The following is a 10,573-nucleotide window of genomic DNA, read 5'->3' on the forward strand; positions in this document are numbered from 1 at the left end:
GCACAACATTGTGACTGTTCTAAATGCCACTGAATTATGCGCTTTAAAATGGTTAGTTTTATGGTATGTGAATTTCACTTCAATAAAAAGATTGCTAAAACTATAGGGAGAAACTGATAAATACACAATCACAGTGGAAGATTTCAACACAACCATCATGGTTACTAAGAGGTCAAGAGAAAAACAGCAAGGGTATAAAAGATTTTAACAATACAATTAATGAACTTGAACTAATGGACATGTGTATAGTTCGACATCCAACAATTGGAAAATTCCATATTTTTGTCAAGTATGCTTGGAACATTTACAAAAACTGATTATTGGTTGTGAGGAGTACCTCAACAGAACTTCTGCTTCCAAGCATAATGGCATAACAGGGGCCAAATTCACCTCTCTGTAAAATAAAGAGAACTCCTGACAAAATGTATAAAACAATGATTTTCAGACATTGGACAATAGGTAGTACAGGATTGTGATCCCAGATGAAAGGAAAATAAAAATGATGTGAGCCCTATGACAGCACTAGCTTATTGCCTAATTTCCAGGCTGTAGCGTGGGAGTGGGAGGAAGGGTGGGGAACCTAAATGGAACCCAGTGGTTTTGCTGCGTTGAGAAAAAAAAAATCAGCTTTTGGGAAGACGAAAGTAGCTAGATTTGCAGGATAGAATACCAGAGGAGGAAGCTGCACAAAGAGAGAGGTCTGGAGATCTGTAGCAGGTCCTCTTGAGTCCACCAGAGAATTGATCTGCACACATATAAGAGGAAGCTGTCAAGGCCAGGGAAAGAACCACTGGAAAGAAGTAGGCTCCACAATTCCTGCAGCTCACATAGTTCATGTTCCCACCAGCTACAGTGAAAGACCTTTTAATATACGGGGCATTAGCTAGACTCTTCATAAGGACATTGCCTCATCAGGCTAGCTTAGCCCAAGATGAAAAAACAGTTGTCCTAACAAAGCACTGAGGTCACCCTATAGAAGTGGGACCAACCCACCCTCCCTAAAATATGGTTCAGATGTCAAGACTACACACACTCCGAGAGAGTTATAGAAACGTTCATTACTCACATAATGAGGCGTTCTGGGGAGAATAGGATGAACTTCCAACCTGGCCCAAAAATGGTTTCATAGAGGTGGGAAAGGACACTGACTTGGAGTTTATGGACATACATACAGCCTATAAGCACTGGAGAAGATGCTCATCATTAGTCACTAGATAAATGCGCATCAAGAACACAATGTGAGGGGCGCCTGGGTGGCTCAGTTGGTTAAGCGACTGCCTTCGGCTCAGGTCATGATCCTGGAGTCCCTGGATCGAGTCCCGCATCGGGCTCCCTGCTCGGCAGGGAGTCTGCTTCTCCCTCTGACCCTCCCCCCTCTCATGTGCTCTCTCTCTCTCTCTCATTCTCTCTGTCTCAAATAAATAAATAAAATCTTTAAAAAAAAAAAAAAAAAAAGAACACAATGTGAGGTTGGTGGTTGAAATACCATTTCACACCGTTTAGGTTAACTATCACCAAAAAAATGGAAGATAAGTGCTGGCAAGGATGTGGAGAAACTGGAACCCATGCACATTGCTGGTGGGGATAGAAAATGGTACAGCTGGCTGCCATTGAAAACAGTTTGGCAGTTTGGCAAAAAGCTAAACACAGAATTAGCATATGATCCAGCAATTCTATTCTAGGTATATAGACAAAGGAATTGAAAGCAAGGACTTGAACACATGCCTGTATGCCATTGTTCACCGCACAGCTGAAAGGTGGAAGCAACCTTAGTTTTCATCGACAGATGTGTGGATAACAAATTGTGATCTGCCCATGCAAGGGAATATTTTTCAGCCATAAAAAAGGAATGAAGTCTGATATATGCTACAATGTAGATGAACCTTGAAGGCATTTGGTTCAATGAAATAAGCTGGATGCAAAAGGACAGATGTTGTATGATTCCACTTACAGAAGTCAGCTAGAATAGATAAACTCATAGAGCCTGGAAAAAGAATAGAGGTTCCCAGGGGCTGAGGTGAAGGGAAATGGGAAGTTATTGCTTAGTGATTAGAGTTTTTGTTTGGGATAATGAAAAAGTTTTGGAAATACCAATGATGTTTGTACATTTGTGAGTGTAATTAATGCCACTGATTTGTACACTTAAAAATGGTTAAAATGAGGGCCATTTGGCTGGCTCAGTCAGTGGAGCATGTGACTCTTGATCTCAGGGTCAGGAGTTCAAGCCCCATGTTGGGTGTAGAGATTACTTAAAAATGAGATCTGTATTTTATTATTTTTTAAGATTTTATTTATTTATTTTAGGGAAATAGCACGTGTGCATGTGTGAGCGGGGGGTGGGGGAGGAGGTAATCTTTTTTTTCCCCAAGATTTTATTTATTTATTTGAGAGAGAGAGAGAAGGAACAGTGGGGAGGGACAGAGGGAGAGGCAGGGAGAGGGAGAGAGAGAAGCAGACTCCCCGCTGAGCAGGAAGCCCGATGTGGGGCTCAATTCCAGGATCCGGAGATCATTACCTAAGCTGAAGGAAGGCACTTAACTGACTGAGCCACCCAGGCGACCCTTGTTTTTTTTTTTTAAAGATTTTATTCATTTATTTGTCAGAGAGAAAAAGAGAGAGAGCACAAGCAGGGGGAGTCGCAGGCAGAGGGTGAAGCAGACTCCCTGCTGAGCGAGGAGCCCAATGTGGGACTCCATCCCAGGGCCCCGGGATCATGACCTGAGCCGAAGGCAGATGCTTAACCAACTGAGCCACCCAGGCATCCCAAGAGAATTTTTTTTTTTTTTAAGATTTTATTTAATTGAGAGAGAAAGAAAGAGAGCAGAGGGGAGGGGCAGAGTGAAAGGGAGACAGAGAATCCTAGGCAGACTCCCTGCTGAGTGCGGAGCCCTATGGAGCTTGATCTCATGACGCTGAGATCATGATCTGAGCTGAAAATCTGAGTCAGATGCTTAATCGACTGAGCCACTCAGGCACCCCTAGTCTTTTTTTTTTTTTTAATTGTGATATAATTGACACATAAAGTGGTGTAACTCAGGCATTTTCTAAGTATCTGAGTTTGATGATAACACTTTCTTCTTTTCCTATTTAAAGGCTCAACCTGAGGATACATCCCTGAACATTAAGTTTAGCCTTTTCTGGTTTTTATTTTGCTTTTTAAGTAGGCTCTATGCTGAACATGGGGCTCGAACTCAAGACCCAGAGATCAAGAGTTGTGTGCTCTTCCGACTGAGTCAGCTAGGCATCGCCAAAAACCTTTTTGTTGACAAAAAATATCCATACAGAAAAATTCACATACCAGGACACCTTAAGTGTCTGCCTTCGGCTCAAGTCATGATCCCAGGGTCCTGGGATTGAGTCCCTCATCAGGCTCCTTGCTCAGTGGGGAGCCTGCTTCTCTTTCTGCTTGCCGCTCCCCCTGCTTGTTCTCTCTCTCTGGCAAACGAATAAATAAAATCTTTAAAAAAATAAAATAAAGGGCGCCTGGGTGGCTCAGTTGTTAAGCGTCTGCCTTCAGCTCAGGTCATGATCCCAGGGTCCTGGGATTGAGCCCCGCATCGGGCTCCTGCTCGGCGGGAAGCCTGCTTCTCTCTCTCCCACTCCCCCTGCTTGTGTTCCTCTCTCGCTTTGTCTCTCTCTGTCAAATAAATAAATAAAATCTTTAAAAGAAATAAAATTAAAAAATTAAAAAATAAAATAAATAAATTAAGAAAAATTCATATACCATATGTGTATATAGCATGCTGAATGTTCACAAAATAAACACACCCATGCAACCAGCACCCGGATCAAGATATAGAACTTTACCAGAAACACAAAAGCCCTTCCTCATGCCCAGTTCCAGGAATTACCTCCCTCCAAACTGACTGTAACAGTATAGATCACTTTTGCCTGTTTTTGTACTTCATATACATGGAATAATATGAGATATATTATTTTGTCCTGGCTTTCACTCAACATTACTTTGAGAGATTCTTGCAAGTTGTGTGTAACTGTCTTTGGATATATGGGTCTTCAGCTTTCATAAAAACTGTCAAACTGTCTTCCAAAGCAGTTTTTATCAGTTTATAGTGCTACCAGCCGGGTGTAAGTATGCTTGTTTCTCCACATTCTTGCTAACACTTGGTACTGTTCACCTGTTGAAATTTTTAGTTGTCTTCACTATGAGTTTTATTTTGCATTTCCTTAGTGGCTAATAAGGTTGACTACCTTTTCATACTCTCATTGGCCATTTGAATATCCTTTCTTATAAAGTTCAAGATATTCAAATATCTTGCCCATTTTTATATTGGGCTGTCTGTCTCTGGATATAAGTCTTCTGTCAATTATATATGTTGAAAATTTCTCTTACTCTGTGGCTTGCTTTTTCACTCTTTTAATGGTATCTTATGGCAATTGTAAGTTATTAATTTTAATGTTATCCAATTTATCAATATTTTCCTTGTCATTAAGGCTTTTTATGTCCAGGGTCCCTGTGCTGAGGTCACCAAAGTATTTTCCTACATTATCTTCTAGGAGTTTTACTCTTTTGCCTTCCACATTTGGATCAATAACATATTCAAATTAATTTTATATTGTATGTTGCATTCTGTATGGTGTGAGCTAAGGGATCAATATTCTCTCCCCCCCCCCCACCAGTGAATATCCAATTGTCCCAGTTTGTCCTTGTTCTCCTTCACCTCACATCCAACCTCCCTCCTAACTTCTGGCTGGCTTATCTGTATAGACTAAGACCAAACACTAGATGCACAGGTAACAAACAGCCTTGCGTAGATTTTTCCATTGGCTCTTATATATGCATGAAGTCCAATCCCTATGATAAATCTCTTATTTTATATCATTCATAGTGGATCTACTTACCTGATCAAACACTGACTGAAATAATACCCTTAAAGTGACAGAACTCATTCTACCAGATAGCAAGACTTGTTTGAAAGTTAGTGAAATTAAGACATTGTGGTATTGATACCATGATAAACAAATAAATGGAACAGAATTCGAAAATAGACCTACACATATATGGACATGATTTATAACATAGGCACTGTATATAACATATACATACACAGAGAGTATAATTTCTCTTTCTCCCAATTTCAAGTTCCCATGGAAGGAACTTAGATCAGGCTCTGGCCTGAGTGGATCAGGAGAGGAAAAGTGGCCCAAGATGGAGGGTCTGTAGTAAGCCAAGCAAATGGTGCTAGTTTCCTTTTCTTTTTCTTTTTAAGATTTTATGTTTCCCCATCCACTAAAAAATCAGTTTAACAACAAATGAGGACTTTATTTGAAAAAATATAAAATCTTTATAAATTTTCTCTCTTGACATTTCCAAACAAGTTACTGTTTATTTTATAAATGGTATCAGCTTCAGCTTCTTAAACACACACACACACACACACACACACACACACACACACACACACACAGCGGGGCTCCTGGGTGGCCCATTCAGTTAAGCGTCTGGCTCTAGGTTTCGGCTCAGGTTGTGATCTGGTCATGAGATGGAGCCGCACATCTGGCTCCAGCTTGGTGCTCAGGTGCTCAGCGTGGAGTCGGCTTGGATTCTCTCTCCCTCTCCCTCTCCCCTCCCCTTTAAAATAAATAAATAAATCTTAAAACACACACACACACACACACACACACACACACACATTTGAACCCTTCAGAGACTGGGAACCCACCCATTGTCACATTCCATGATGGGATAGACACCACACAGAACTAGATTCCTTTGTGCTCTTCTGTGGGCTCAGGCTTTTAGCATAAGAATATGGTAAGATCCCTCAGTGCTTCCCAAAAGAGACAAAGCTGGAGGCCACTCACCTTGAGCACCTGGGGCTAGACCTACAAGACCCCTCACCAACCAAGAGCCCACCAGACCCCACTCCCCTGCTCCCCAGGAAGAAGGAAGGATTTCCACACCAGGGTCCACACCCAAAATGTTTATTCTCAGCATATACTTGTGTCTGGATGACCAGGAGGGGCACTTTGTGAGACTTTGCCGCAGTGGCCTCGGGGGGACTGGCCAGGTCACCAGAGACACAGGGTGAGGATTGAGAATGTGGCAGCAGCCATGAGATCTAGAACAGAGTATGGGGAGGCTTTCGAGGGTCTCTGGAGGACCTGATGGGTTGGCCACTTGGTCACCTCCAGGTGTGTGGCCAGGTGTTTACTCTGAGGCTGAGACAGGAGGTGGGAGTGGCAAGACCTGACCACCTGCCTGTCTGGAAACTCATCCTCCACAGGGCTCTGCCCACTGCTCTCCTCTCTCACCTGGGGGCGGGAGTCAGCAGTCAGTGGCAGCCCCCGCACCTGCTCAAACCACTGCACCATCCTTTTGCCCAGCCCAGCACACCTGCTCCACCTGTCCGAAGACCCGCAGCAGGTTTCCGCGAAGGACACCCTGGAGCTCGTCCTCACTCCAGCCGCGACTCAGCAACTCCTCTATCAGAACCGGGTAAGTGGACACGTCCTCCAGCCCCTGAGGGAACCTGTGTGGCCGTGAGTCAGCCAGCTGTGGAACCTCAGCCCTGATCCTGGTCTAGGGCCCACCATCCCACCAGCCCCAATCACATTTGCAAAATTGAAGGCCATGTCCTCCAGGCTACTGAATGTCACTTTGGGAACTCCTTCTGTGGCATTTATGCCCTGAGCAGACGATTGGCCCAAAACAGAGCTGCTGGGCTGGGAGTGGAGCATGTGCTGGGCAAATGAGCTCTGCTGGCAGGAGGAAGGTACTTAGTGAATGTGATGATCTGGAGTGGGAGTGGGTCCACCAGGCCACAGGAGGGACAGGGAGAGCCCAGGAAACATGCCGTGGAGTGGAGAGATATCAGGGGAGCTGGAAAACCAGAGCCTATAGGCAAGGTCTGAAGGATGGGAGGACCATGGCATGGGAACAGAGACTAAAGGACTCCCTGCTGTCCTGCCCAAGACAAACCCCAGGGAAACACTCACCGACCAGACCCATCATAATTTCCGCCAATCCCGATGAACTCCGATCCAATGACTGCTCTGATGTGGTCAAAGTGATCTAGGGGGTAGGGGTTACTAGTGGGCAGCAGAGGCTGGAGTTAGCCCTGGTCTGGGGAAGCTTAGCCCTGGCCAATTCTCCTGCCCACAGCACTCCACGCCATGGCAGCTGACTTCAGGGAGCCCCTGGCCAGTTGTGAGTTCTGAAGTGGCCATAGGCTCAACAGTGGACTTCAGAGCTGCACCTTTAGAATTTTTTTCTGCCCAGAAGCCACCCTGCCTCTGGGTTCCTTGAGAGCCTGCCTTCCTGTCCAGAGAGGTGAGAGCAAAGAATTTCAGAGGCAGAGGCAGTTGCTTCCCCCAAACACACCAGCACTGACTGTGGCCCCAGACCTGGGTGGCAGTAAGAGCTGTGTCTGCTCCCCTGGGTTGTCAGAGGTCGGCCCACTGCCCAACAGGCGTGCTGAGCTGCTGGAGCTGTCCCGAAGGCCCCCTGCGGTCACAGGCTCAAACTAGAAGGGCAGAAGTCCAAGTGAGGCTCACCTGCCACGGTGGACACATTAGCAAACAGGTTACACTGAAGCACCCCCATGGACAGCGTCACCATCACAATGCCACCATTCTTCTTCTACAGGGATAAACAAATGCACACTCAGTTTGGCTCTTCTGGCCTGATGGCCTGCTCTGGGCCCTGGGGGCCCTGGTAGGACAGTGCTCAGTCCTAGCTTCAGGGGCGGAAGAGGCTTCACCTCTGGGTTTGTGGGTCCCTGAGTGGAGCCGATTTGGCTTTGATTTTCAGAGATGGGGGAGGGTTACCCAGCCTTGCATCCAAGGGGGAGGGCTGGGCTAGTAGCTCTGTTCAAGGTCTAGAATGTTTGTATGAAGCACGCCCAGCTCTGGGCTTGAGGGCTGAGGTAGCTACTCACCAGAAGTTGTAGGATGTCATCGGGAACATTCAGCACACTGTCGCACACGGCCCTGGCAGCGGAGTGGGAGAAGATCACGGGAGCCTTTGACACCTTCAGGGCTCGTCGTACCAAGGTGTCTGACGCACAGGACAAGTCCACCATCATGCCCAGGCGGTTCATTTCCCCTATCACCTTCTGCAGAGACAGTTTTTTTAAATTTTATTTTTGAGGTGGGGGAGATGTCAAGGACGCACATACGTACACATTACGTGTTTGTAGGGAACAGGTGGGGTAGGGTATGGAACAGGAGTCCTCACCTCACCAAAGCTTGTCAACCCACTGACGTTGGTGTAGAAGTGGTGCTTAAACTTGGTGGAGCTTTCTGCCCTGCAGGACAGCCAGAAGAGGGAAGTTTCTCAAAGGCCACATCATGGGCATCAGAGCCTGGGGGCTCCGCAGTCTGTCTGTTTGTCCATCCGGCCCACCTCCGGAACAGAGTAAGGACCTGGGTCAGCTGCTTTCTGGGAGTGTGAGGGACCTGCTGGGGTGGACTCCTCTGTCCTCACCTCTTTGGCCGTTGCCCCACCATGCCGTCTACCATTTCACCCCGGCCAGGCACTGTGCTCACCAAGGCGTGTTGCAGGTGAAGGTGAGTGTCAGGTAGCGCACTCCCAGCAGGTAGAAACCACGCAGCACAGAGAGGCTGCTGTCCAATGAGTGACCGCCCTCCACACCAATGAGGCAGGCCAGCTTTTGAGTGCTGTTCAGACCTGGAAGAGGATGGATCATCAAGTGGTCAGGGCCCAGGACCAGAACCACCAGGGTGAGCTCCTAACTATACCCCATTTGCCAGCCCACCTTTGGCTGAGGTCACTAGTTCCAGTTCAGAGTAGGAGGCGCACATGCGACGAATGAGGTCAATCTGCTCCAGGGTGAGGCGCAGGGCATCCTGGTCCTGGGTCTGGCAGGAGGCATAGGCTGACCAGAACTAGAGGTAGGCCCCGGGGGGCCAAAATGAGATTAGGGTGGTCTCCAATGTCCCTGGCCTGCCATTCCTCCTCAGCCCCCAAGCCACTCATTTGGGTCAGTGGCCCAGAATGAAATACTGCATGACCCTATGGTATCCTGATGACTGTGAAGCTTGTCGCCAGCAGTCAGACTGTGAAACAGCATTGTCTGCTGTTTGTCCATGTGCTGTATGAATGCCCCAAGGCCAATCCACTATGTCCTTTTGGCTCTAGCAGCCCCCACACTCACCAGAGATTTTCGGGTCACTTTCTGTGTGTCTCCACAGAACCTGGGCACCCATGTGGCCGGCCTGTCTTGGCCTCCAGTGCCCCCACATTCCCGGCAGCCACATGATGACACACTGTGTGTCCTATGATTCTAATCACCCAGAGGCCTGCCTATCCAGGTTTCTGTGGCCCCAACATTTCCCAGCAGCCATGCTGTGGCACCCTGTGTATCCCTGTGGTACCTGGGCACCCACGAAGCCATCCTTAAGCTTGTCCAAGCTGGTCTGGCCACGACTGAAATGTCGCAGGTTAACATCTTGTAGCCTGTTCTGGAAAAGCTGTCTCAGGAGCTGGGGCAAATGGTTGTGGCTGGGGGCATCAAGACAAGGTTAGAGTTGGGGACATGACCTCCAGGTCAGGCAGGGCATGTCGACATACCTGAGCCTGTCCTCTCCCGGTTCACCTCCCCGTGTCACACTGACAATATGGAAGAACTCCTGAGGTGCAGCTTTTGGAGGGGGGAAGGTGTACACCAGGACGGGGCGGGGAAGCAGAATGGGGGGAGGGGGCTTGGGTGATGGAGGAGAGAGTGCATACAGGGGGTGGTATGAGGGAGCTTCCTCACTAGCCCTGCACGCTGAGAACTCCTTCCCCGCTCTGGGGTGGGCTCAGTCTCCACGCGCCCCCACACCGCACCTACGCACCCGTCCACGAGACGGAAGTCCCGCATCAGGGCCCGCGCGCGCTCCCGCAGACTTGGAGTGCTGGAGATGGCCGGCGGGGTCCGGGAGCTGGGGGCTCCGGGCGTGGTCTGGGCTCTGGGGGTTCCCGGCGTGGTCTGGGCACGCGGTACCCGCCACTGCAGCAGAGACAGCAGGAGCAGGAGACGCAGCAGAGGTCGCCAGCGGAGCGCGGGGGTACCCTCGAGGCCCAGGGGCCGCATGCTGCTCAGGGTTGAACGGACGGGCGGGCAGGGGCCGGTCTCGAGAGGAGGGGCGGTGACGGGCAGAGGGCGACGATGGGGTCCTGACCGACCGTCGATGAAGGTGACCCAGCGGCGCGGCCTCGTGAGGAGGGGGCTGGAGTCAGAAGGCTTCCACCGCCGAGCGGGGATTCGCAACGCCGCCGCGCAGCGTGGCCGCAGGGGGCGACACAGACCTCCGCCGCCAACTGAGAGGGCGCCCCAGTGGGCCCCACCAGCCTCTGCAGCGCGCGCCCTCCGCTCCTGCGTCTGTCCCTGCACTTACTGCCTTCCCGGCTCCTGGGACCCACGGACGGATGGCGGGGAGGGCGGTGGAGGCCAGGAGTCTGCCCATTCTCACCCCTAGCCAGACAGGTCGCAGGTCCACGTGGGGTTTCAGTTGCAGGAAGGTGCCCCGCCCTGCAATAGGTCAAACATTCCGTGAACAAGAGTGAATTGGATCTGTCTGTTTTGACTGAGAGAAAAAGGATTTTATT

The 10,573-nt window shown here is 49.0% G+C and overlaps 1 protein-coding gene across 1 annotated transcript; it reads right to left on the reverse strand.

The window, feature by feature from the left end:
* Positions 1–6,030: 6,030 nt before the first annotated feature.
* On the reverse strand, positions 6,031–10,058 carry DPEP3 (dipeptidase 3). Its single transcript, XM_032424039.1, has 10 exons — positions 9,820–10,058; positions 9,358–9,484; positions 8,739–8,868; positions 8,509–8,650; positions 8,198–8,267; positions 7,899–8,075; positions 7,516–7,600; positions 6,958–7,033; positions 6,356–6,491; positions 6,031–6,273 (listed from the first exon to the last, which is right to left on the reverse strand). Exons 1-10 carry the CDS (start codon positions 10,056–10,058, stop codon positions 6,031–6,033), a joined length of 1,425 nt encoding a protein of 474 aa, XP_032279930.1.
* Positions 10,059–10,573: the final 515 nt, after the last annotated feature.

Source organism: Phoca vitulina, unplaced genomic scaffold (assembly GCF_004348235.1).
Source record: "Phoca vitulina isolate PV1807 unplaced genomic scaffold, GSC_HSeal_1.0 scaffold30, whole genome shotgun sequence".
In the NCBI taxonomy this organism is placed as follows: Eukaryota; Metazoa; Chordata; class Mammalia; order Carnivora; family Phocidae; genus Phoca; species Phoca vitulina.

Coding starts and splice junctions, on each gene's coding strand:
- DPEP3 (XM_032424039.1), bottom strand. CDS start 10,058: ATGCGGCCCCTGGGCCTCGAGGGTACCCCCGCGCTCCGCTGGCGACCT. Junction 8,869..9,357: donor ATGGCTTCGTGGGTGCCCAG/GTACCACAGGGA, acceptor GCCTACCTCTAG/TTCTGGTCAGCCTATGCCTC. Junction 6,492..6,957: donor AATTATGATGGGTCTGGTCG/GTGAGTGTTTCC, acceptor ACGGCCACACAG/GTTCCCTCAGGGGCTGGAGG.